Source organism: Coenobita brevimanus, chromosome 117 (genome assembly GCF_032717465.1).
Source record: "Coenobita brevimanus isolate Jiangsu-jjx chromosome 117, ASM3271746v2, whole genome shotgun sequence".
Classification (NCBI taxonomy): Eukaryota; Metazoa; Arthropoda; class Malacostraca; order Decapoda; family Coenobitidae; genus Coenobita; species Coenobita brevimanus.
In genome coordinates this window covers 1,714,520-1,740,551 of record NC_137070.1, presented here as the reverse complement: position 1 = coordinate 1,740,551, position 26,032 = coordinate 1,714,520, and the positions used below count along the sequence as shown (strand labels likewise).

The following is a 26,032-nucleotide window of genomic DNA, read 5'->3' as shown; positions in this document are numbered from 1 at the left end:
AAACCACTGCATAGAATATTGGACAGTGCCTAGATCTGAAGTTTTTCCTGACGTCTAGAGGAATGCCCTGTTCAGTGTACACAAAACCCCAGCTGGTTAGACTTTTTGTAAGGTGTTCTGGAGGCCTCGCATTGTCGGATTTCGGCTGGCGGTCTCGTCTCTGCACGATTTCTGCTTTAAAGGTTGGTCAATTTTCATATGAATCCCTTTGCAGATTTTCTTTAACATTTTGGAGATGAAACATTGTTCTTTTAGAAAACTTAATTCTATAGTCTTCAAACCAAAGGTGCAGGCAGAGACTCGTAAATATGAAATGAATGCTGTCCCCCACTTGTAAATATGAGATGAATCCTGTCCCTACCAGTCTGCTTTCATGGCTTCTATAGTAATGTTTTCCTGCATTTATCACATTAAAGCATATCTAGGAAGTTAATATAACTACTAAAGAATATTATCATGAAGAGCTTACGTACGGTAGATCAATAACCATCACGGGAGAGATTTTTAAAGATATGTGACTTCTGTGGACTGCATGAGTAGCCCGACTCCCATAATGACCTAGCTGGCGATCAGTGGCAACCCTTGAGTTAGTGGGCAAGATGAGGGTGGAAAGAGGTACACACATATGGTGACTGTGTTGTGTGGGAGAGAAGTTGGAGTTTTTCTGTATTTTCCCTATCATTTCCGGGTAAACAGAACCCATAGACACAGAACCCAATTACAGAGAACCCAATCCCCTGAGGATGGGTTCTGTGCAGCCCCAGAAGATGGAGAAAGCAGAGAATTCAAACAAACCCTCGTCTCTTTCAACCCAGTGTTTACAAATTCAAAATATCCACATTGATCATTTTTGTTATATCAGCACAAATAGCGTCCAGATAAATATATATTGTGTGAAAAATGCCTTGACATAATATTAAATTCTTCTTGGATGATATTTTTCTTCCAGTTTGACGTAAATAAGAAAAATACGAGGTCGAAGAACGGCCATCTTGTCACGGTTTTAAAAATGACTGATTGCTTTCCTCCTTTGCAGCTAAACTGAGGCGTAGCATTGTTCAAGAAGTGCTTTATCTATCTATCTATCTATCTGTCTATTTATCCATCCATCCAACCATCCATCCATCCATCCATCCATCCACCCACCCACCCATCCATCCATCCACCCACCCATCCATCCATCCACCCATCCATCCACCCATCCATCTATCCATCTATCTATTTATCTATCTATCTAATTCTTGATATTATACCAAACCCATTTTCACACCATACTTAACGTTTTTTTTTAAGCGATTTATGCTGATACAACGAAAATTTTCCGTGTCGATTTTTTCAACTACGAAGCTGGCGATTCAAAGTGACAAATTGCTCCGTGATAGACAAGTAACACGTGGAAAGCAACACATCTGGACGCTCCCAAACACCATTTCCTTAGCGACTTATTTCTTGGACTGGGTTTAATATCCTTTTGGTGGGTGATTTATGCGGAGTGTGGCGATATTGGAAGGATTTATTGACGTAGCAAAGACTAGGGATAATAAGCAAAATAAATCGCTTAGGAAAAGGTGTTAGGGAGCTTCCTTAACTAATGAGAAACAGGTAAAAGGAACAAATATGAACTAGGGAATTATTATTATTATTATTATTATTATTATTATTATTATTACAAGCCTAATTCTGCAAATGTCTGGAGGATGGATTGAGGAGGTGAGAGACTGACTAGGAGAGAAGACAAGATGGAGAAAGGATTTAAGGGAGAGACTGACGAGGAGAGAAGATATAAGAAGCAAAAGAGAGGATAGCAATGGGTAGTTTGGAGAATATTTCGCTGAGGAAGAGGTGATAGGGAGGTGAAATTGGGTGGAGAGAGAGAGAGAGAGAGAGGCCTTCACGTGCTGGCACTGATATGACAGTGGTGGAGCTGCCTGGTTATACACACGTTCTGCTACTACTACTACTATTACCACCACCACCACCACCACCACCACTACTACTACTACCACTACTACAATTACTACTACTACCACCACTACTACCACCACTACTACCACACCACCGCCACTACTATTACTACTACTACTACTACCACCATTACTACTACTACTCCTACCACAACTACAACTACTACAAACAAAGGAACATTCACTTCTTCGTGACTACACTCCTTTCACCTTAACTTGGCCCAGATTTTCACAGCACTTCTTCGTGACTAGCATCATTTCCTAGTGTTATATGGACGACAATACAAAAGAGTGGAAGGAATTAAAAATGACCGAAGCAACTGATCTTTAGTGATTTATTTTTTCTATTCCCCCTTTAGTGTGTGTCTGTTTCTCTTTCTCTGTCACTGTCTCTGCCTCCCCCTCTCTCTCTCTCTCTCTCTCTCTCTCTCTCTGACTGTCTGCCTGCCTGTCTCTGTCTGTCTGTCTGTCTGTCTGTCTCTCTCTCTCTCTCTCTCTGTAGTGTGCTATTTACACGAGGATGATAAAGGGTACTGATTGGAATAAATCGCTTATTAAGAGGTGTTAGGGATATCCAAGGCCGATAATAAACAAAATGGCGAGAGAGAGAGAGAGACATAGAGAGTGAGGAGACAGATAAAGAGAGAGACACAGAGAGAAAGACAGAGAGAGAGAGAGAGAAAGACACGCTTACCTGATCTGTTAAGCCAAAAGGACGCAGATAGAGAGAGAGAGAGAGAAGATGGAGAAAGAAATACAAAGAGAGACAGAGACACAGAAAGAGGGAGAGAGGGAAACACACACACACACACACACACACACAGCAAGAGGGAGAGAGGGAAACACACACACACACACACACACACACACACACACACACACACACAGCAAGAGGGAGAGAGGGAAAACACACACACACACACACACACAGCAAGAGGGAGAGAAAGACACACACACACACACACACACACACACACACACACACAGAGTGAGCCAGGTTGAACCCTCTCACCTGATCTATTGAGCCAGAAGGAGACCCAGGAGATGACGACGATGAGTGAGGAAGGTATGTAGATTTGAATTAAGTAGTAACCCATGGATCGCACGAACATAATCTCACACAGCAGCCTCGAGTAGTTACCTGTGGAGAAGACCAGGTGTGAAGAGGTGGGGTTGGGTGGGGTGGGGCTGGGTTGGATTGGGGTGGGGTGGGATGGGATGGGGTGAGGTGGGGTGGGGTGGGGCTGGGTTGGGTTGGGTTGGGTTGGGTTGGGTTAGATAGGGGTTGGGTTGGGTTGGGTTGGGGTGTGATGGGATGGGGTGAGGTGGGGTGGGGTGGATTGGGTTGGATTAAGTTCCTTATTGTGACTACACATTAAAAATAGGTAGCTGATGATGATTACTATTATTATTATTATTATTATCATTATTATTGTTGTCAGACGGTTTGGATGTGTGTGTGTGTGTGTGTCAGAGATGAAGTGAAGGGAAGAGGAATGTAGGAAAGATAAAATGAGGAGAAAAGAGGGAGGGAAGAGATATGGAGAGAGAGGAAGAGAGAAAGAGGAGAGAGAAAAAGAAGTAAGGGAGGGAGGGAAGGGAGGAGAGAAAAGGGGGGAGGGAGGAGAAGGGAGGGGGAGAGATGAAGGAAGAGACTGGAGAGATAAAATGAAGAGAGGTAAGGGGAGGAGAGAAGGCTGGGAGAGGAAGGGAAGGAGAGGAGGAAGAGAGAAGAAAGTTGGGGAGATGGAGACAAGAGGAAGGGGAGGGAAGGAGGGGAGAGTTATGAGGGGAGGAGGGAGAGAGAGGGGAGAGGAAATGAGATGAGGGGAAAGACTCAGATCATCTTGCATTGTGTTTAAGTTTGTGTATATGATCAATTTATATGTCTCTTGGCTTGTGTTATAGCGAGGATGTCTCTCTGTCTGTCTCTCTGTCTGTCTGTCTCTCTCTCTCTCTCTCTCTCTCTCTCTCTTCATTTGTATGGAGGGCAAAGAAGTGTCTCTCTCTCTCTGTGTCCCTGAGTAGGAGAGATGTTGTAGAGCTGACTGACTGTGGATGATGAGAGGGAGGGGTGAGTGTATAGGTGGGGATAGGAGAGAGGGTGGGTGTGGGTGTGTGGGTGGGGATGATGAGAGGGTGGGTGTGGGTGTGTGGGTGGGGATAGGAGAGAGGGTGGGTGTAGGTGTGTGTGGGTGGGGATAGGAGAGAGGGTGGGTATGTGGGGGGTGGGGATAGGAGAGGTGGGTGTGACGTGTGTGGGTGGGGATAGGAGAGAGGGAGGGTGTGGGTGTGTGGGTGGGATGGGGTAGGGATGGGTGTGTGGGTGGGATGGGGTAGGGATGGGTGTGTGGGTGGGATGGGGTAGGGATGGGGGGAGGGATGGGTGTGTTGATGGGATAGGGTAGGGATGGGTGTGTGGGTGGGATGGGGGAGGGATGGGTGTGTGGGTGGGATGGGGTAGGGATGGGTGTGTGGGTGGGATGGGGTAGGGATGGGTGTGTGGGTGGGATGGGGTAGGGATGGGTGTGTGGGTGGGATGGGGTAGGGATGGGTGTGTGGGTGGGATGGGGTAGGGATGGGTGTGTTGATGGGATGGGGGAGGAATGGATGTGTGGGTGGGATGGGGTAGGGATGGGTGTGTTGATGGGATGGGGGAGGGATGGATGTGTGGGTGGGATGGGGTAGGGATGGGTGTGTGGGTGAGATGGGGTAGGGATGGGTGTGTAGGTGGGATGGGGTAGGGATGGATGTGTGGGTGGGATGGGGGTAGGGATGGGTGCGTGGATGGGATGGGGTAGGGATGGGTGTATGGGTGGGGTGGGGTAGGGATGGGTGTGTGGGTGGCTGTGTGGGTGGGGGTAGGATGGAGTGACAATTAACAAAAAGCCTTAGGACCTTAGACAAGAGCAGAGGAGGAAGGAAGAGGGGGGAGAAGGAGGGAGGGGAGGGAGGAGGAGGGAGGAAGAGGGAGGGGAAGAGGAGAAGGGGGAGGGGAGAAGGAGGGAGGGGAGGGAAGAGGAAAGGGGAGAGAGCTGGGAGGGAGAGGGAGGGAGAAAGGACGGAGTATTGGAATATGAAGGGTGAGGGGAGGGGGTCGTAGGAGAAAGAAGAGAGAGGTGAAACAGAGGCGTGGAAGAGGGGTGGGGAGGGGTGGGGAGAGGGGAGAGGGGTGGGGGAGGAAAGGGGGAAGGAGGAAGAGGAGTAAGAGCAAAGGATAATGACCCTTGAATCAACAGTAATTAGGTCATAAAGGAAAGGGTCCTCTCTTGTTTTTTTGTTGTATGCTGTCATAAGGTGGGTGTGGGTGTGGGTGGGTGTGGGTGTGGGTGTAGGGTGTACGTGGATGTAGGTGTAGGGGGTTGGTGTGGGTGTGGGTGTGAGGATGGGGTGAGGGAAGGGTGTGTGTGGGTGTGTGTGGGTGGGGTTGGAGAATGATTGAGAGGGTGTGTGTGTGGTGTGTAAGGTGTGTGGGTGTAGGTAAGGGTGTGTGGGTGTGGGTGTGGGTGTGTGTAGGAGGGAAAGAGAGGAGGAAGAAGAGGAGGAGGGGGAGGAGGAAGAAATGGAGGAGGAGAGAGAATTTAGAGTGTGTTAATTCAGAGGGGTCGTGATTGCGTTGTTAACAGGAAATAAAGACATTAGTTTTAACGAAGAAGGAGAGAGAGAGAGAGAGAGAGAGAGAGAGGAGCTGTATGAGTGCTTGTTTAGAGACTGGAATTATGTGCTCTCTCTCTCTCTCTCTCTCTCTCTCTCTTTCTTTCTCTCTCTCCTGGGAAAATCACACCACGTCTAGGTAAATGAGCTTTGTGTCGAGAGAGAGAGAGAGAGAGAGAGAGAGAGGGAGAACTGACAGGTCGGAATTACAGTGGGAATATATTTAGAATGACTCTCTCTCTCTCTCTCTCTCTCTCTCTCTCTCTCTCTCTCTCTCACACACACACACACACACACACACACACACACACACACACACATTTAATTCTGACCTCTTTCATTTCACAGGCCTAACTTCCACCCCTGTCTCCCCCTCCCCCCCACCCTCCCCACTCCCCTCCCCTCCCCTCATCCCTCCCTCACCCCCCCACCCCATCTCTCCCTCACCCCCCACCCCATCTCTCCCTCACCCCCCACCTCCCCCCCTTTCATCCCAGCTACAGTCTATCTCTTCCTCCTCCTCTTCCTCTTCCTTCTCCCCTTCTTCCTCCTCCTCCTCCTCCTCCTCCTCCTCCTCCTCTTCTTCTTCTCCTCCTCCTCCTCCTCCTCCTCCTCCTCTGATGGACTTACATATAAAGAAGCCACTTTCACCATCTTAACCTTCCTTGTCACCTCTCTCTCTCTCTCTCTCTCTCTCTCTCTCTCTCTCTCTCTCTCTCTCTCTCTTCCATTCCACCTCCCCCACTTCTCATCTCCTCCCCTCTTCCTTCCCCTCTTCCTTCCCCTCTTCCTTCCCTCTTCCTTCCCTCTTCCTTCCCTCTTCCTTCCCTCTTCCTTCCCTCTTCCTTCCCTCTTCCTTCCCCTCTTCCTTCCCTCTTCCTTCCCTCTTCCTTCCCCTCTTCCTTCCCTCTTCCTTCCCCTCTTCCTTCCCTCTTCCTTCCCTCTTCCTTCCCTCTTCCTTCCCTCTTCCTTCCCCTCTTCCTTCCCTCTTCCTTCCCTCTTCCTTCCCTCTTCCTCCCCTCTTCCTCCCCTCTTCCTTCCTCTTCCTCCCCTCTTCCTTCCTCTTCCTCCCCTTTTCCTTCCTCTTCCTCCCCTTTTCCTTCCTCTTCCTTCCCTCTTCCTTCCCTCTTCCTTCCCTCTTCCTTCCTCTTCCTCCCCTCTTCCTTCCCTCCTTCCTTCCTCTTCCTTCCCTCTTCCTTCCTCTCTTCCCTTCCTTCCTCTTCCTTCCTCTTCCTTCCTCTTCCTTCCCTCTTCCTTCCTCTTCCTTCCCTCTTCCTTCCCCTCTTCCTTCCTCTTCCTTCCCTTCCTTCCTTCCTTCCTTCCTCTTCCTTCCCTCTTCCTTCCCTCTTCCTTCCCCTCTTCCTTCCCCTCTTCCTTCCCTCTTCCTTCCCCTCTTCCTTCCCTCTTCCTTCCCCTCTTCCTTCCCTCTTCCTTCCCTCTTCCTTCCCTCTTCCTTCCCCTCTTCCTTCCCTCTTCCTTCCCTCTTCCTTCCCTCTTCCTCTGCCTACATATCCTGAAAAAGACAAGTTCATTTTCCCATCACTTCAACTCTCATACCCACCTCATCCTCTCTCTCCCTCTCTCTCTCTCTCTCTCTCTCTCTCTCTCTCTCTCTCTCGGCTATATTTATTTGGGGTGGGGAGACTGTGGAGGGGATGAGGGGGAGGGAAGGGAGAGGAAAGAAAAGGAGGGAAGGGAGGAGAATGAGAGGGAAGGGTGAAGGAAGGGAGGGGAACTGGAGGGTGAGGGAAGGGAAGGGAAGGGAAGGGGAGGGAAGGGAAGGGAAGGGAAGGGAAGGGAAGGGGACGGGGAGGGGAAGAGGAGGGGAAGGGAAGGGAAGGGAAGGGGAGGGGAGGGGAGGGAAGGGAGGAGAATGAGAGGGGAGGGTGAGGGAAGGGGAGGGAAGGGAAGGGAAGGAAAGGGGAGGGGAGGGAAGGGGAGGGAAGGGAAGGGAAGGGAAGGGGAGGGAAGGGAAGGGGAGGGGAGGGAAGGGGAGGGAAGGGAAGGGGAGGGAAGGGAAGGGAGGGGAAGGGGAGGGAAGGGAGGAGAAGGGGAGGGAAGGGGAGAAGGGTGTGGAAGGGAGAGAGGAGGAAGAAGAGGAGAATATAAAGGAATAGTGAGAGGAAGAAAGGAGAAGAAGAGGGTGAAGAAGAGGGGGGGAGGGGAGGGAAGAGGAGAGAGAAGGAGGGGAGGGAAACGAAGGGAGGGGAGAGGAGAGAGAAGGAAGGGAGAGGAGAGGGAATGATGGAGGGGAGGGAAGGAGGGGGGAAGGAAAGTGAGGGGGGAAGGAAAGTGAGGGGTGGAGGAAAGTGAGGGGGGTGAAAGAGGAGAGAGAAAGGATGAGGGAGGAGGGTTGGTGAGGGGAGAAGAGTGATGCTGGGAGAGAGAGAGAGAGAGAGAGAGAGAAGGGGGGGTAGTTACAAAATTACATCATTGACTTCACCTATCTATCTATCTATCTATCTATCTGTCTATCTATCTATCTATCTATCTGTCTGTCTGTCTATCTATCTGTCTATCTTACCTGTAGATGTGGATGAAATGATCGTCTTCCTGTTGTACCCAAGTACCCGGAACTGAGGCAACGATACGTCAGACTCTATCACTACCGATTTATCCCCCGCGTGCCACGATAGCCTGATGTGGTCCATGCTGTAGCCGACTGGGAGAGGGAGAGACGGGAGATTAGTAGGGAGTGGCGGGGGACAGGGTGACATGGAGGCGATTTGTTTGTGGCCACCCCTTACGGATTTAAGGCGTCTGACATTAGATGGATAGTAAACATATTGCAGTTCTCTCAGTGTGTGTGTGTGTGTGTGTGTGTGTAACTTTAGGTAACTGTGGATAGACGGGCAGAAGTGGGTGTGTGGGTGTAGAAGGAAGGTAAGAGTGAAAAGATGGGTGTGGGTATGTGTGGGTGTGGGGCATGTGTGGGTGTGGGGGCATGTGTGGGTGTGGGGCATGTGTGGGTGTGGGTATGTGTGGGTGTGGGGGCATGTGTGGGTGTGGGTATGTGTGGGTGTGGGGGCATGTTTGGGTGTGGGGTCATGTGTGGGTGTGGGGTCATGTGTGGGTGTGGGGGCATGTGTGGGTGTGGGGGCATGTGTGGGTGTGGGGCATGTGTGGGTGTGGGGCATGTGTGGGTGTGGGGCATGTGTGAGTGTGGGGTAATTGTGGGTGTGGGGTAATTGTGTGTGTGGGGTAATTGTGGGTGTGGGGCATGTGTGAGTGTGGAGTATGTGTGAGTGTGGGGCATGTGTGGGTGTGGGGCATGTATGGGTGTGGGGCATGTGTGGGTGTGGGGGCATGTGTGGGTGTGGGGGCATGTGTGGGTGTAGGGTATGTGTGGGTGTGGGATATGTGTGTGGGGGAATGTGTGGGTGTGGGGCATGTGTGGGTGTGGGGCATGTGTGGGTGTGGGGCATGTGTGTGTGGGGGGTATGTGTGGGTGTGGGTGTGGGGGTATGTGTGGGGGTGGGGGTATGTATGGGTGTGGGGGATGTGTGGGTGTGGGGCATGTGTGGGTGTGGGGTATGTGTGGGTGTGGGGGCATGTGTGGGTGCGGGGCGTGTGGGCGTGGGGGCATGTGTGGGTGTGGGGTATGTGTGGGTGTGGGGGCATGTGTGTGGGTGTGGGGGTATGTGTGGGTGTGGGGGCATGTGTGTGGGGGTGGGGGTACAACAGAAAGATTTGTGTGAAGTGTAAAACTGAACTGCATCAATACGCAATGTGAAACCAATGATTACCTGCTTTTCCTGCACTTTTAGACATTTTTTTTAATGCAAGAAAGAAGGAACCAAAGGCCAGGAGCCCGCAAACCGTTCCTTCCAAGAAAAAAACAAAACAAAAACAATACAAAAGAGAGCCAAATTCAGCTGTAATAAACACTCATTCTCTGGCTACCTGTGGACTCAATGATCCAGTAAGGTAAATAAAGGCGACTTATAACTTAGATATAATGGATTTTCACCTTCCATTACCACAAGACAAAAGATAGATAGACAGATAGATAGAGAGAGAGAGAGAGAGAGAGAATGGGGAATATTGGGGTATATACTTACAGCTTTCGATTTCAATGATGCAGAGTTGTCTATCCATGGGAAAGTACTGTAGGTTCATAGGACACGAGGCAGTGATGGTCAGTCTGTTGGCACCATGATCAAAGTGGCGGTGATGTAGTGGCGGATGTGGTGGCAGGGTTTGTGCGGAGTCGGTGGAAGAGCGACGATCGTGGTGGCAGGGGTTGTGCGGAGTCGGTGGAAGAGCGACGATCGTGGTGGCAGGGGTTGTGCGGAGTCGGTGGAAGAGCGACGATCGTGGTGGCAGGAGTTGTGCGAAGTCGGTGGAAGAGCGACGATCGTGGTGGCAGGGTTTGTGCGGAGTCGGTGGAAGAGTGACGAACGTGGTGGCAGGGTTTGTGCGGAGTCGGTGGAAGAGCGACGAACGTGGTGGCAGGGGTTGTATGGAAACGTCAGAGGAAGAGCGACGAAGGTGATGGTGGCAGCGCAGGTGGTGGCAGGGTGGTGCAGAGCCCAGGTTGGCAATGTGGTGACGTTGACGATGGCAGGATGACGTCAATGGTGGCAGGATGACGGCAGTGGCAGGGCGATGGCAGCGATGGGTGACGGGAGTTTCGCCAGCCATGTATAAGCAAAGTCGGGGAAAGAGAGAAAGGGGACATCCTTGGATTAAAATATGTCCAACAGTGTCCTTAGTTATAAAAGGGCACCAATAGGGCTCCACACAGAGATAGGGGCAAGCTTGGAATCTGATGTTTACAAAGGACTCTTTTAGAAGCTTATGTTTACTCTTAGTTGCCTAAAGTGATGGTTAAAGAATGGAAACTGATCATTATATTAGTTTTGCATTTAGGTGGTTGAAAAGCTTGAATCAGATCACTGCAATAATTTAAGGTTTACGTTCACCTGTTAAAGTTTTAGGTTTGAGCACTACTTTACTGTATTGTGTTCATTCAAGAAAGTAGAATGTACTTTTATCCACAGCTACGTAGACGAAAACAACTTTGAATATAAGCAAAATATACATACCGTAAATACATTATAATCACACTTATATCCCTGCATTAAAAGAAATTGTAAGTACACTGACATTTAATAGCAAAGACAAGAATATAAACCGTAGCATCAACAAGACATGGGGTGTGACAAAAATGGAGAGGCACTTTGAAAAATGGAACTTGATTTTCTTCCACCCTCTCCCTGCATGGACGTCCTCTCTGTCTCATTCCTGATACTACCACTCGAATATGCTCTGAATATTTCTCTAGTAGTGGAGATAATGAAGGAGAGAGGCATGAGGAAATACTCGTGGATATTCCTTCGATCTTCTTCCAATATTATATCCTGTTTCAAACTTTCTCTCTCCCCCCAGAGGCCAGAGACTATCCTTCCATTCGTCCATACTTGTCTGTCGTTCATGTCCTGTACACAAAAACAGTCCATATATCACCTTCCATCACCACAGGAAGATAGATAGATATGCGGATAGATAGATAGATAGAGAGAGAGAGAGAGAGAGGCAGACAGACAGACACAGACATAGAGCATCCTAGCATAGTCATATTCATCCATAACACAGTCACTTTCTTCCCTTGCACACTGATGCATCTCAAGCTTAAGACTATCCTCAGACACCCTAGGCAATTTCTTAGGCTTGGAGGGTTGGATCTCACCTTCATTACACCTGTTCATTAGGTAGTGGGGATCTTCCAAGCTGAGACCAGGTTGACAGAGGTGAAACTAAGAGGACGTCCAATTACTGAGAGGGACAGACTGATATGGATCTCTTTTGATTCATTGACAAACTTGATGAATTATTGAATGACTACGTGGATTGTTATTACTTGGTCATACACACACATAAGCACATTAATTATAGAGGATAATAATAATAATAATAATAATAATAATAATAACACTGGACATTGAAAATACTTAAAATGCAGTTGACAAAAGATTATCATTTGAATATACACACACATAAGCACATTAATTATAGAGGATAATAATAATAATAATAATAATAATAATAATAATAATAATAATAATGATGACATCAAAACACTGACTTAAAAAAAAAAATCCTCTGACCTTACCTCTTCAGACTCAGGATCCTCTTATCTATTTTTATCTACCTATCTATCTATCTATCTATTTATCTATCTATCTATCTATTTATCTATCTATCTATCTCATTATCTATCTATCTATTCACGACACAGACAGACGACTTAACTGAGCTTCAAAAAATATTGGCTGGGTTAATAAAGACCAAACTCTATCACTATTGGGTATTAGGAGGGGTATTAGGGTATTAGGAAGGGTATTAGGAGGCGGTATTGGGAGTATTTGGGTATTAGGAAGGGTATTAGGAGGGGGTATTGGGGGTATTTGGGTATTAGGAAGTGTATTAGAGGGGTATTTGGGTATTAGGAGGGGGTATTGGGAGTATTAGGGTATTAGGAAGGGTATTAGGAGGGGCATTGAGAGTAGTAGGGTATTAGGTGGGGTATTGGGAGTATTAGGGTATTAGGAAGGGTATTAGGAGGGGTATTGGGAGTATTACGGTATTAGGAAGGGTATTAGGAGGGGTATTGGGAGTATTAGGGTATTAGGAGAGGTATTTGGAGGGGGTATTTGGGTATTAGGAGGGGTATTTGGGTATTAGGGGTATTAGGATTGGGTATTAGTGGTATTAGGATTGGGTATTAGGAGTATTTGGGTATTAGGAGGGGGTACGGGGAGTGTTTGGGTATTAGGAAGGGTATTAGGGTATTGGGAAGGGTATTAGGAGGGGGTATTGGGAGTGTTTGGGCATTAGGAAGGGTATTAGGAGTATTTGGGTATTAGGAAGGGTATAAGGAGGGGTATTAGGGTATTAGGAGAGGTATTAGGAGGGGTATGTGGGTATTAGGAAAGGTATTAGGAGGGATATGTAGGTATTAGGAAGGGTATTAAGAGTATTTGGGCATTAGGAGTATTTGGGTATTAGGAGTATTTGGGTATTAGGAGTATTTGGGTATTAGGAGAGGGTATTGGGAGTATTGGGGTATTTAGAGGGGTATGTGGGTATTAAGATTGGGTATTGGGAGAATTTGGGTGTTACGAAGCTCAGTCCAGTCACCTCTTGATAGGACACATCTAAAGAGGACCTGGTATTATGAAGAGGTATTGATAAGAGGACCTGGTATTAAGAGGTGTAGACACAGGAGGCGTCAGGTGTCAGCAAGAGCACCTGACCAAACACACAAACACACATATACCCGTGTTTTTTAGGGGCATAGTAGGCTCTGGCAGTGTTTTTTTTCTGATGTTTAATTCTATTGATCATTCTAGAGTCGTAAGGGTGGGTGGTGCTGCCCCTCCCCCCACCCTGTGTGTTCCTGGTAGGGTGGAAATAGATTGGATGATGGGGAGAGAGAGAGAGAGAGAGAGAGAGAGAGAGAGAGAGATTTACTGAAATTGTCAAATGGAGAAAAACTCAGAATGTGGTTACAAATACTGAGAGAGAGAGAGAGAGAGAGAGAGAGAGAGAGAGAGAGAGAGAAATTAATAACGCAATCCATCCATCAATTAACCCATCATCCAATCATTTTTTCTGGCCCCATCACTACATTTAGGGGAGGGGGGCCTAGCTCTCGCCCCTGAGTAGCATAATAGGAGCAATGAACCCAAGCCACTCTGATTGAAACTATTTCAGGCTCCGAAGCACTGAAGCCTCCTATGCCTCTAAGGACACGACACAACAACCTGCGCATCATAGTAATATAAACACACCATTAAAACACCAAGAAAAGGTCGCCAAAAAACATCACTTACCTTGGCCTTTGTGAGGGAGAGTGTTTACAGTCATGGGGAGGGGATGTATTCATAAACTCTTAACCTATTCTTATGGTGGCCAAATTTCCATATTGAGAGTAATTTTGTCACATTTTCTACATTATTATTCTTAGTAACTCGGGGGTTAGAGCCGAAGTGGTGACATGTGGAGATCTAGGAGGACTACTGGGACTTGGGAATAGTCCCTGAATTCTTTCCCCAGAGTCAGAAAGGGAAAAAAAAAAATATGAGGCGATAATAAGGCACATAGAACTAATGTAAAACTCAAAATTGAAGAGAAATTAATATATGGGCTACTAGAAGTTGATAATGCCTATGTATGCAAAACTCAAGTAAATAATAGCACTTCAATCTGTTAAATCAAAAACCAAACAAGAAAGCTTTGGAACGCACCACTAAATTTCAAGAATGTTTACAAATACACCAATTAAGCTCAAGAAATGTTATGAATAGACCTCAAGAAAGTCTAAGAATGCAGTGTTTAGGCTCAGGAAAAATTATGAATGCATAGGTTAAGTTTGAGTTTATGAATGCAGCCCCATGTGTTGTCTCTCTCTCCTTCGTACAGTCTTAGATCCGGGCCAGAGAGTGAGTTTCCCCTCATCTCTCTTCAGTGACAGCAATCAGTCATTTTTTAAAGTCTGTTAGTTCTATGACGTATGCTTTCTTTCATTCTCACCCCCTTCAGATTGATTTACTGAACTTCAGAGGGTGCCGTATTAGCGCAGGAGTTAAAGGAAGACTATATTTAATCCCTCTGGTTCTAAAAGCCTCTCCAAACTCTCATAAACAATCTGGAGACTGGATAAGATGAAAAAATACACCATGGAACTGACAACGTTGAACGGTAATGCAAAGTACTTAGAGCTAACGAGGGTACGGAGATAAAGGAAGGGAAGCACACATAGGACTGTACCTGCCATGTTCTCGTTCCAGTACCAGGGCACGCTGTATGAGTTGTTTTGTTTAAAATGAGTGTGTAAAGGTGTTGACGAGCCACCTATTTTGACGATTATTACTGTTATCATCATCATTATTATTATTATTAAGTATATGATGAAAGGTAACGGCTTGACTTTGTATCATTGCTGACTAAATACTGAAAAATGAGCTGTGAACTGAGCGCATCTAGTGTTTGTCAAATGGAGATGTTTGCACCATCACACACTCATCTTTAACAATAAGGATTAGGAATTATACTCCCCTTGGTTTATATAACATCTCTTCCTCACCGATTTATTATGCAAACTGTATCCTTTCTTAACCTTTTCTTTGTTACTACTCAAAAATACACTCAAATACACTACATTACTACTCAAAAAATATATGAATTTTGTACAAAAAATACTTGCAATAGATAAAAATAACTTGAACACAAATTTTTACCGAGAAATCTCCCATACCAATGAGTAACTTGCTTTGAGGTAGTAATCTCTTCACCATGGGGGTCTTTTTAGCAACTCACCCTTCTCAAATTTTCAGAAACTGATACAACCCTTTGCTGGTCTTTATCATCTTTATGTCTTTATCTTGAAACAGATTACGTAGATGGCGTGCAAAGGGTTCCACATTAGAAATATGTTGGTAAGGAAGAGGTGCTAGCAAAAATCCTTAACTGAAAAGAAGGTGAGCCTGAGAGTGCATTTACAAAGAGGCCGGAACTGGACAAAATCTCGTGCAAAACCATCGTATACTGTAGGTAGGAATGAATATTGAACAGGATGCCTAATTTCAAAGGGCCACTTTCTAGGCAAGCAGTTTCCCACCACTAGACGTAATTTAGGTAACAATGCCATTTCTCTGGTTGGCACGGGTGACTTCAAAACACCTCTTCCTTAGCAATATATTTTCCTCATTACATCAGAACATTCCCTTGTATGTTTCAATGGGGTTTAATCAGGAACATACAATGGAATACTGAGGTGTAATGTGCAAAATAGATCGCTAAGGAAGAAGTGCTAGGAAATATTCAAAGCCACTCAGATACAAGCATGTGACAGTAATAAGCAGAATGGCCTGGATTTGAACTAGTAAATGGTCATATACAGAATGGCCAGGATTTGAGCTAATAAAGGATGTTTTGGCCATCATTTTATCATTTTCTAAACGGACAGGTACTTTGCGTCACAGTTCAGTTTCAGCCACATTGTAAGTGCAGTAAAAGGCTGTATTCGCGCTGGTTCTGTAGGCTTTGTAACACCCCTCTCTCTCCATTTAATATCTGCTTAGGGCACTTCGATAGTTTATAGTATGGTATTCAAGTAATGTCTGTTAATATTTCAAGGCAAAAATTGTGTATATGAGAGTGATGAGATATACACAAAATATCGTTGATTGCTGAGGTGCTAAAAAGCCTCAAAATCTGGCGGGAATGAAGGCCAAAAAGTAGATTTAAATTGTCAAAATGGGGCAAAGCAAGGGAACAACATAGCCCTCTGAGTGAACAGGGGTAAGCTGAGTTTGAGGGCCTGGTCTGGCTCTCTCCCCCTTTTCCCCCTCTGTGTACTGATGCTGCCTGGCTGAATAGGAAAGAGAAAAATGGGGCACGTACTGCAAGGGAAATAAGTCTGAACGTGCAAATAACCACAGAGACCACGGACAAAATAGCCACTGATAAATGGGGAGCCAAGTTGCGTAGCTCATACACTGGCTTACCCTGCCCCTCTACCTTCCCTCTCCCATGTTTGCTGTCTACTCGAGCACTCCCCTCTCTAAACATGCTCCCCTTTTGCTATCCTTTCTCCCCTCTCGCACTGAAACCCTTGCTGATTTTCACTCTATCTCCCTCCCTGTGCTTCAGTCTTTAGATCCAGGTTTTTGGGACAATCATTTTTCGCTCGAGTGAAAGGGGGGACGAGCAGCAATGGGAGAAGAGGAGGGCAGGGTTCGCCAGTTCGAGCGGGTTTGGAATGGGATTCGGAAAAGGTACAGTCCCTGGGAGCTAAGTGGTGTTGCATAGAGTACTGTATTTATGATGTAGCGCTTGTCTGTCAGTTGTTTGGAAGCTAAAGTGATGTACTTGGGGGCTAACAGATCTCTACAGTGTGTCTGCTGTCTCTTAAGGTTGGAATCTGAATATTGTTCAACTCGGAGAAATTCTAGATGTAGTAACTATTTGTGTCTTAGTCTAGTTTGTGCCGCAGTAGCTCCAAAATACTGGATCCTTCCTCTTAGCACCAACGCCTGCTTTCTTAGTGGATAGGACGCTGCATAACCCTATCCCTTTACCATCTACTTTACGTATCATACCCTGATGTACTCTTCTATGCTACTTATTCTTATCAACATAATTTTTATCACCAACGTATGAGGAAATAAGGTGTAATGTGGAAAATTATTCGCGATGGAAAAGGTGTTACGGAATTCTCAGCATCAGTTAGAATACGAGCTACAGTCTCAGTGGTGTGTGTGTGTGTGAGAAGTGATCCCTGTGTGTGTGTGTGTGGGTGGGTGTGAGAAGTGATCCCTGTGTGTGTGTGTGTGGGTGTGTGTGTGTGTGTGTGTGTGTGTGTTTAAAGTGAAGCATAAGCTCCTGAAATCAGCCACATATTTGTCTGTTCATCCTTGGTACTCTCTGATGATAATATTTATCTTGGGAAGCCTGTGTTGTGGGAGAGTCAACTGAATTTATAAACCTGATAATCTGAAGTCTTAATATCTTTTTGCAGTTAATTTACCATAACTCAGTGGCAGAATTAGAGGATACTACGGCTCTACATTCTTTTTCATGGCACTTTTTCGTGACTAGCATCATATTCTACTAAGCTCTTGTTACAGCTTATTATCCAAGAGAGATATACGTGGAATAAAACCATCCGAGGGTAGCAAAGTGAGGCGAAATATTATGCCAGCTGGTTTAAGTGGCTTGGCTCGTATTGTTGTAAAGTCAAAAGCTCCCTAACACCACTTCTTTAGCGATTTATTTTCTGGATACTTTTGGTTAATATCCTTTGACATGCTATAGAGTGTGGCGATCCTTGGGGGGTTCTATGTAACAGTGAAGAGGACAGTGAGGTGTAATAAGCAAAATAAATCGCCTAGGAAATGGTGCTAGGGAGCTTCCTTAACCAACGAGATGATCTACAAAGTCTGGGGTGTCAGTGGTGTACACAGATTAACCCTTTCTGTCTAATAGCCCCTTCTGTCTAATAACATTTTCTGTCTAATAGGCCTTTCTGTCTAATAGGCCTTTCTGTCCAATAACCCTTTCTGTCTAATAACCCTTTCTGTCTAATAGGCCTTTCTGTCTAATAACCCTTTCTGTCTAATAACCCTTTCTGTCTAATAACCCTTTCTGTCTAATAGGCCTTTCTGTCTAATAACCCTTTCTGTCTAATAACCCTTTCTGTCTAATAGGCCTTTCTAATAGGCCTGTCTGTCCAATAACCCTATCTTTCTAAATGTCTCTTTTAAATCCAACTCTGATCGTCTGGTGATGGGAAGAACAACATGAACAATTTGAACAACTCTCTAGAAATTCTGTGCTGTGTTCAACCTGGCCCTAGAGACTCCGTAACACTTCTAACTCACTGATTTATTTTCTGTTTATCTATCTATCTATTGCTAGACTCCTTGGTCCCATAAGGGGTGGCCACAAATCGCCTCCATGTTGCCCTGTCCCCCGCCATTTCACTGCCCTGCTCCCAGCTCACACATCGCTCTCTCATATACCTCTCCACTCCATCCTTCCATCTCATCCTTGGCCTTCCCCTCTCCCACCCACCTCCACCTCACTCACATACACTCTCCTCGTCAGTCTCTCACTCTCCATCCTCTCCACATGGCCAAACCACCTCAGTGTGTTTCTCCTAACGCTTCCTATCACATCCACACCACAACACTCCTTCACTTCCTCATTGGTCTCCCTCCCTCCACCTCACTCACATACACTCTCCTCGTCAGTCTCTCACTCTCCATCCTCTCCACATGGCCAAACCACCTCAGTGTGTTTCTCGTAACGCTTCCTATCACATCCACACCACAACACTCCTTCACTTCCTCACTGGTCTCCCTCCCTCCACCTCACTCACATACACTCTCCTCGTCAGTCTCTCACTCTCCATCCTCTCCACATGGCCAAACCACCTCAGTGTGTTTCTCCTAACGCTTCCTATCACATCCACATATTTATTTTCTTACACCTTATTTTAATACACTTTAATTCCCTCATGTATATTTGCTGATAAAAACTATCCTGATTCTACAGACATGCATAGAAGAATACAAAAGGTGTAATATGCTAAATAAATCGCTAAGGAAAAGGGACTAAGACCTGACCTATGCCAGTGAGTCTATAGAAGGGTTTTTGTGGAGTAATGTGTTGTGTTTGTTGATTTCTAGCTTCCATACCCAAACCACAATTTTTTTCCTGTGTGTGTGTGTGTGTGTGTGTGTGTGTGTGTGTGTGTGTGTGTGTGTGTGTGTGTGTGTGTGTGTGTGTAGGGACTAAGGGTAGGAAACGGGGGAGGTTGATTTGGAGGTGGGATAGGGACATTTGGAGGTGGGATGGGGACATTTGGAGGTGGGATGGGGACATTTGGAGGTGGAAGGGAGTTGGAGGAGGAGGGAGTGGGATATTAGAGGTGGGAGGAAAGGGATTGGAGGTGGGGAGGGAGTGATCTGGGAGGTGGGAGGGATTTGGAGAGGGAGGGGGGGAGGGATTTGGAGAGGGAGGGGGGGAGGGATTTGGAGAGGGAGGGGGGGGAGGGATTGGGGGTGGGATTGAGGGGGGGGAGGGATTGGGGGTGGGATTGGGGGTGATGTGGGAGGGGGGAGGGATTTGGAGAGGGAGGGGGATGGGACTGGGGGTGGGGAGGGGGTAATGTGGGAGGTGGGGTGATTTAGAGGGAGAGGAGATTTCGAGATGGCATGATGGGAAGGTGGGGAGGGATAGGAAATTGGAGGAGAAAATTGAAACTGGAGGGAAAGGAAGGATTTGGAGGCAGGGAGGGATATGGAAATGGAGAGAGAGAGGATTTAGAAGTGGAGGGGGAGAGGGGGAATGTGAAGGTAGATAAAAGGGGGTTCAGAGTGTGGAGGTGGAGAGGCTTTGGAGGAAAAGGAGGAGTTGGAGTTGGAGAAGGAGTTGGAGGTGGAGGTGGAGGAGGATATGGAGGTGGAGGAAGATTTGGAGGTAGGGTGGAGGTGGAGGAGGATTTGGAGGTGGAATTGGAGGAGGATTTGGACATGATGATTAACTTTTGAAGAAGGGATGAGTCAGAGGTGGAATGGGAAGGCGAGAATTAGGAGGGGAAACTTGGGGGTGGAGGGAAGTAGACTCTGAAGATGGAGGGGGAATCTGGAGGTGGAGGGGGAATCTGGAGGTGGAGGGGGAATCTGGAGGTGGAGGGGGATTTTGGAGGTGGAGGGGGAGTTTGGAGGTGGAGGGGGAGTTTGGAGGGGGAGGGGGAGTTTGGAGAGGGAGGGGGAGTTTGGAGAGGGAGGGGGAGTTTGGAGGGGGAGGGGGAGTTTGGAGGTAGAGGGGGAGTTTGGAGGTAGAGGGGGAGTCTGGAGGTGGAGGGGTAACTTGGAGATGGACCGACAGGGAGCTTCGAGGTGGAGAGAGAATCTGGAGATGGATCAAGAGGGAGTTTAAAGATGGATTGAGGGAAATCTTGGAGGTGGAGGGGGACCTTTGGAGGTGGATGGGTAACTTGGAGGTGGAGGGGGACCTTTGGAGATGAAGGGGACAGTTGGAGGTGGATGGGTAACTTGGAGGTGGAGGGGGACCTTTGGAGATGAAGGGGACAGTTGGAGGTGGATGGGTAACTTGGAGGTGGAGGGGGACCTTTGGAGATGAAGGGGACAGTCGGAGGTGGATGGGTAACTTGGAGGTGGAGGGGGACCTTTGGAGGTGGAGGGGACAATTGGAGATGGATGGGTAACTTGGAGGTGGAGGGGGACCTTTGGAGGTGGATGGGTAACTTGAAGGTGGGTGGGTAACTTGGAGGTGGATGGGTCACTTTGGAGGTGGAGTAAGGTGGAGCTACGTGTCCCTGGCCCCGTACCATCTTACCTGATACTCCGCAACACTTCGCCCTTGTTGGAGATTCTGAGCATCTCATTAGAAGTGGTGGCCGTGTGAAAATAGGATTTCTTCTCATTGGCAAAAAAGGTGTCTGGAACCCAAATTTTCTTGAGGTACTCCGACCCCACTGTCAATTCGTCCAGACCCCCTCGGTCGGGAAAGGATAGCCGGGGGTCGGTCCAATGTTGGCGGAAATAAAAGTCGAGAGTAAAGTCCTGAAGATTGGGGAAGAAAAACAAAAGCAAGTGTAAGCTGGGGGTTTTCAGAAGTGCATCAAAAGGTGTCGTGTTTCCTCTCTTACATAAATCAAAGCTCAGAGTGGTGGTCTACATGAATGCTCTTTGTGTTCTCTATCAAGCTTTTAATTGGATGGTAACTGTTGGTCAGAAAGTAGATATGAGTCAACACGGTCAGAGTGAGGTGCGAGAAGTCATCAGGCACATCACCAGGCATACTGTGAGAGAGGTACAGTTGCGGTCAATAATTCTCGTACACATTCGTAAAGCCACATCAAAACTTTATGAGGCCATCCTGAATAGTGTAGCTCTCTTACAATGCCTCAAAAGCAAACTGAAACCTTATGAGGCCTTTCTGAATACTGTAGTTCTCTTCCACTGTCTCAAAACCACGTCAAAATATAATAAGATTTAGTTGTAAGTCTCTAAATGTCTCAGAATCGTATCGAAACTTTATGAGATCTTGGTGAATAAAACAAGATCATAGCTAAGGCATAGTTATTTCACACTGTCTTGAAACAGAGTCAAAATCCAACCACTTAGTTTGTAAAGTCTTGAAATTGTAAATAATCGAATGAGAGCTTGCTGAGACAATCATACAGTTCTTTTTCCACTGATTCGAAACCCACTGAGACCTTGCCAGAAAGACCAGACTTATGAACCAACATAAGATCAATTCCCAGTCGTAACTATAATTCGATTTGCAGGAAGGGGGAAGAAATGAGGGTACAGAATCCCTCCCAAGACTCTTGAACCTCCTATGAAAAGAAACATTAGTTATGAAGGGGGGCATCGATTATTATATATCTTTTCTCTGGAGGAAGGACAAGGATGGGAGAGTGCAAAATCCTCGTGTATTTCTAGATCATCCTGCAAGACCAAACATATTATGAAAGGGAATCAGTATATGTGTTAATCCATCCACTGATCAATGATGCTGAGATGGATTAAAAAACCAGTTCTCCCAGACGTGTAGCAAGTAATACTGACTGCAACTATACGTGAAGAAGAGAGAGAAGGTAAGATATCAGACATTTGGAAAGTCACACAAGAATGAACACCACACAGAGATGAAGGAAGTGGACGGAAGGCTCTCTTAATTTGGTGAGAGGCAGGACTGGACATTCAGAAAAAAAAAAAGGAAGAAATCAGTGCTGAAGTAAGTGTGGTGGTGCAGTGGGTCTGAAATCGCTGCCAGACTTGAGCTGAAAAATACTGAATCCACCTCATCCTTGCCTCTTATATGATCCAATTCCCTTCCTTGAGCCCTACTTAGACACTCTCAATAATATTTTGCTCAGGTAGTCAGGTAGTCAAAGGGCTGGAAAATGTTATCATCCCAATTACAGGCCTATTTTGCTTTTCATTATGTCACTGCCAACTCCTTATGATGATCAAATAGAAGTAATGGACAACGATGGAAATGGATAGTTCGTGGGGAGGGGTCAGGGCTTAATCACTGCCAACATGTCCCCCTTTAGCTAAGAATAGAGTTTTTAAAGCCTGTTGTGATAAGAAAAACTCTGGTCATCTAGTTCAGCTAATGTTAGATGATTTTAAACACCTGAAAACGAGTCACAGGAACATGAATAAGTTAGCAGTGAAATTATAACCTAGCTGAGAATAGCGGGATCCTACATTTGCTTAAGTGGCATTAATTTAGAGAATGAGGCAGTGAAATTTTAAGCCTCCAGAAGAAATAGTTAAGGAAATTATTAAAGGTTAGTCATGAATAATCTTTCAGGTTGTGGGAAATCTTACAGTGTCTTTGTATACTATTGCTGTTCAGTGCTATTCATCTTATGTCTTTCTGTTTTATAAGTCATTAATGATTCCTGATAAACTAACCCTTGCTACATTCAGGCAATTTTACTGATCAACAATTTCAATCAGATGGACAGGAAATCCTAATGTCTTTATACTCTTATTTTACTCAGCTTAGAGGTGGATCATGGCTGAGGAGGTGCGTTCGTGGATGATGTTGACTGAGAACCCCAAGAGCCACAAAGCAGTCAGTCTTTCGGCAGCGACGTCATTCCACCAAGTCAGGTGTAGTGAGAGACAGGTGAGACAGACAGGCAGATAGAGTGTGCGTGTGTGTGTGTGTGTGTGTGTGTGTGTGTGTGTGTGTGTGTGTGTAAGTGAAAATTCAAGCACATATAGCTGGGATCCACTCGTCCGGTCTGAAAATGTGGAAAAGACAAATGATCAGGCAAGAGTTATGGGCATCACTTTTTAAAATCCTGGGCCACATCACCTCGTCCTTCAGTTTGGTCATCCTTCAACCTCATGTATGCAGACTCGATACATACATTTGTGTAGGCATAATAAAAGTGCAGATGCTAATAGGGAAAGAGGATTTGGATAGGAACCATCGTATCGCGTCAAAAATATTGGGGAGTGGGGTGAAAGGGATGGGGTTGTTTGTGAGGTAAAATGTTCATATCTCCAGTATTATATGTGCAAATTAGTCCATTATAATTGAACTTAAAGGAATTCGAACCACCTGGCTGAACAAAGTTTTTTTTTTTTTACTGGGTTTGTGGTAGGGGAAAGGGTGTGGAGATGGGGCATGGGAAGGGTCGGGTGGGATCTGTAGCAGTCAGTATTTTTCACTGGACAGAATCAGTGAGAATCAGCTATTTTGTCAGCAGCCTTGTTTACGTGACTTGATTCTTTGGGGCATGGAATCACAGACAAAATATTGGTCAGTTCCCTTTCATCTCCATAATTACTATAATTTTGTTCTGTCTTCAAAAGCACAAGTTAGAAGAGGCACTGACCATGTCTCTCTTAATAAATCCGTGTCTTAATAAATCCACAATCCCGTGAATAAATCCGTCAGCCTGGCAATAAATCCAGCTGCTGAACTTTGTGATATGCTGCTAACTATACTTCAAGCCACAATGTCACTGATTGCTACAGTCAGATTCGAAAAAAGTATATTTATTCTAATGGCTTTCAGAGGGGGTATTTAGAACACGATGTATATAGGTGAAAGGGAACCATAAACACCGTAAAAGACAAAATATATATATGTATTCCATGTATCTGGGGGTTTTAGTTTAAACTATATTTTTAAAAGGTCTTGGCTTCTAATCATATGTTTTGGTCTCAGTACTACATCTTCAAGTATGGGCACACCCTCAACTGCTTCACACTTGGAAATATGGTGGCCAGATATAGTATGTCATTAGCATTAACCCCTTCAATACAGTGATGTCACAGTTCATTCTAATCATGCTCATTCTGGGTAATATAACTTCAGCCTGGAGCAGATATCTTGTGGCCAGTGTTAGTGGATTCTTTCGTAACCCACCACACAATGCCGGACATCTCTCTTTAGCTTGATTTTAATAACCTGTTGTCAGCAAGATTAAAATGAAAAAGGCATAAGTGATTCAAGGGCTTAAACTCCTATATACGTATTCAAGACGGGAAAGTTTGGGAATTCAAATGGGGAAGGAGGATTACTTGTGTTTGGAAATGATCGGATACTCGCTTCAAGGTATCACAACCCAGCATTACTGATTTCCCCTTCTGTCTGTCGATTTTATCCTTCCATGGCATCGGGATTGTAGGGTCAGACTAAGCTAGTAGTGGTGGTGAGTGGTGGTGGTGGTGGTGGTAGTGGAAGTGTACTAACCAACGTGAGAGTATAGACTGGAATGAACAACAAACTCTTTGAAAACTATTGTATCTCTAGTTTGAAAGTGTTCACATTTCTATTGCTTTCATGTAACTTGTTAGATATATACGTGACAAAACACGTGTTCTGCTTGTTTACCCACTTTAATATCAAGTGATTTTATTTCACGACCATAGGATATTTTGGATATTAAAAATCAGTGGAATTTTTTTGGGCAATCGTGAACCAAGCACAGAGCCAAATCACAAGCAAAATTCGACCTGTTGTCTGAAACTCGTATTTGTTTTTGCATAAAGTCAAAGGAAAGGAGAATGTAAAATATCCCTCAGACTTTTCCAGAACAAACAAATCCAAGTTAAAACAGGGAATCCACTGATTTATGTGGGAAGGACAAGAAATGGAAGGCTTGAAATCTTCTTATACCCCTTGACCTTCCATCAAAAACCCTAGTTAGGTCAGGGAATTGATCATAAAGAAGTATACTCATATGTGGGTATAATATTTTCCACGATTAATTCACTGAATGGTTTTATCAGGACGTGAACCGATCATGAATTTGCCTGTGAATCAGATCCTTTGTACTTCAATGTGCACGCTTCACTGTTTATGTAACGCACTTGCAGCACTACACGCGATAGGGGGAAATGGAGGAAGGGGAGTTTGGAGGTTGGGTTGGGGGTGTTTGGTTGGACCTGGCACGTCATGATAAGTGACGATAACACTTTCATTTTCAGAGAGCTGTATTTTCACTGCCACTGTACCACCTCTTCCTTAGTGAATTATTTTGCATTCTGCAGTTTACTATTCTGCATGTTATTTGTATCTCTTTATATCGATATGTACAAAAATAGCATACAGGAATATATAAAGTACGATATGCATAAATAAATTGATAAGGAAGAGGTACAAGAGTCTCTTTAGCGAATAAAAATACAAGCTCATGACCCTAGCTAAGGACGGCGGTTTTTGTACTGACATTGAAACATGTACATCGGATAATCAAAGCTGCGGCAACTTGAAGGGGTGGCACAGGGGTAGAAAAGAGGCACCAGTACTGGAGAAATAAGGTTACTGGCACACGATCTTCATTAATTTTGAGACTTGCAATGAGGGGCAGGGGGAATGGCAGGACAGGACTTTCTGGCTTTCTTACATTTTGTCAGTACGATAGCTGAGTAGGACTAAAGGATCAGAATTGAAGAAATAAAATATGCAGTTTGAGATCTGGATAATTAAGGCAGGGGACAGTGATAATTTTAATGCCACATCTTTTCTTGGCATAGTAGTTGTAAAGTGAGTGGATAAAGGGGGATCAGAACTGGAGACAACATTACAGGAACGTAATTTGAATACCTTTTGTGGTTACTCCAGTGACGGGAAGGGGGAGTCATGCCTATTGCTAAATGATGGTAGATGAGACAGATCAGCAATGGAGAAATTATAATTTGAGCCCCTTTGGAGACTATGGCTGTGGGAGTGGGTGAGGGGCACTGTCCATGAAGGGGGAATGACAGAAAATTTTGTCAGCCGTACCTTTTGCTGGATGGATGTGAGAAGGACAACTCATCGCAGGTGCCTTCCCACGGTGCTCGGGTTTGGGGGAGGAGGTTACGGAGGGGCAGATAGTGGGAAGGGGAGGTGGT

General features: G+C 45.7%; 1 protein-coding gene across 1 annotated transcript in view; it reads right to left on the bottom strand.

The window, feature by feature from the left end:
• Positions 1–26,032, bottom strand: part of LOC145419071 (gamma-aminobutyric acid receptor subunit beta-like) — a 228,143-nt gene that overhangs the window by 23,179 nt on the left and 178,932 nt on the right. The window contains exons 5-8 of the mRNA XM_080287315.1: positions 20,493–20,719; positions 9,680–9,762; positions 8,143–8,280; positions 2,977–3,105 (exon numbers count right to left, since the gene is read on the bottom strand). Coding sequence (XP_080143441.1) covers positions 2,977–3,105; positions 8,143–8,280; positions 9,680–9,762; positions 20,493–20,719 — 577 coding nt within the window. The remainder of the gene's footprint in view (positions 1–2,976; positions 3,106–8,142; positions 8,281–9,679; positions 9,763–20,492; positions 20,720–26,032) is intronic.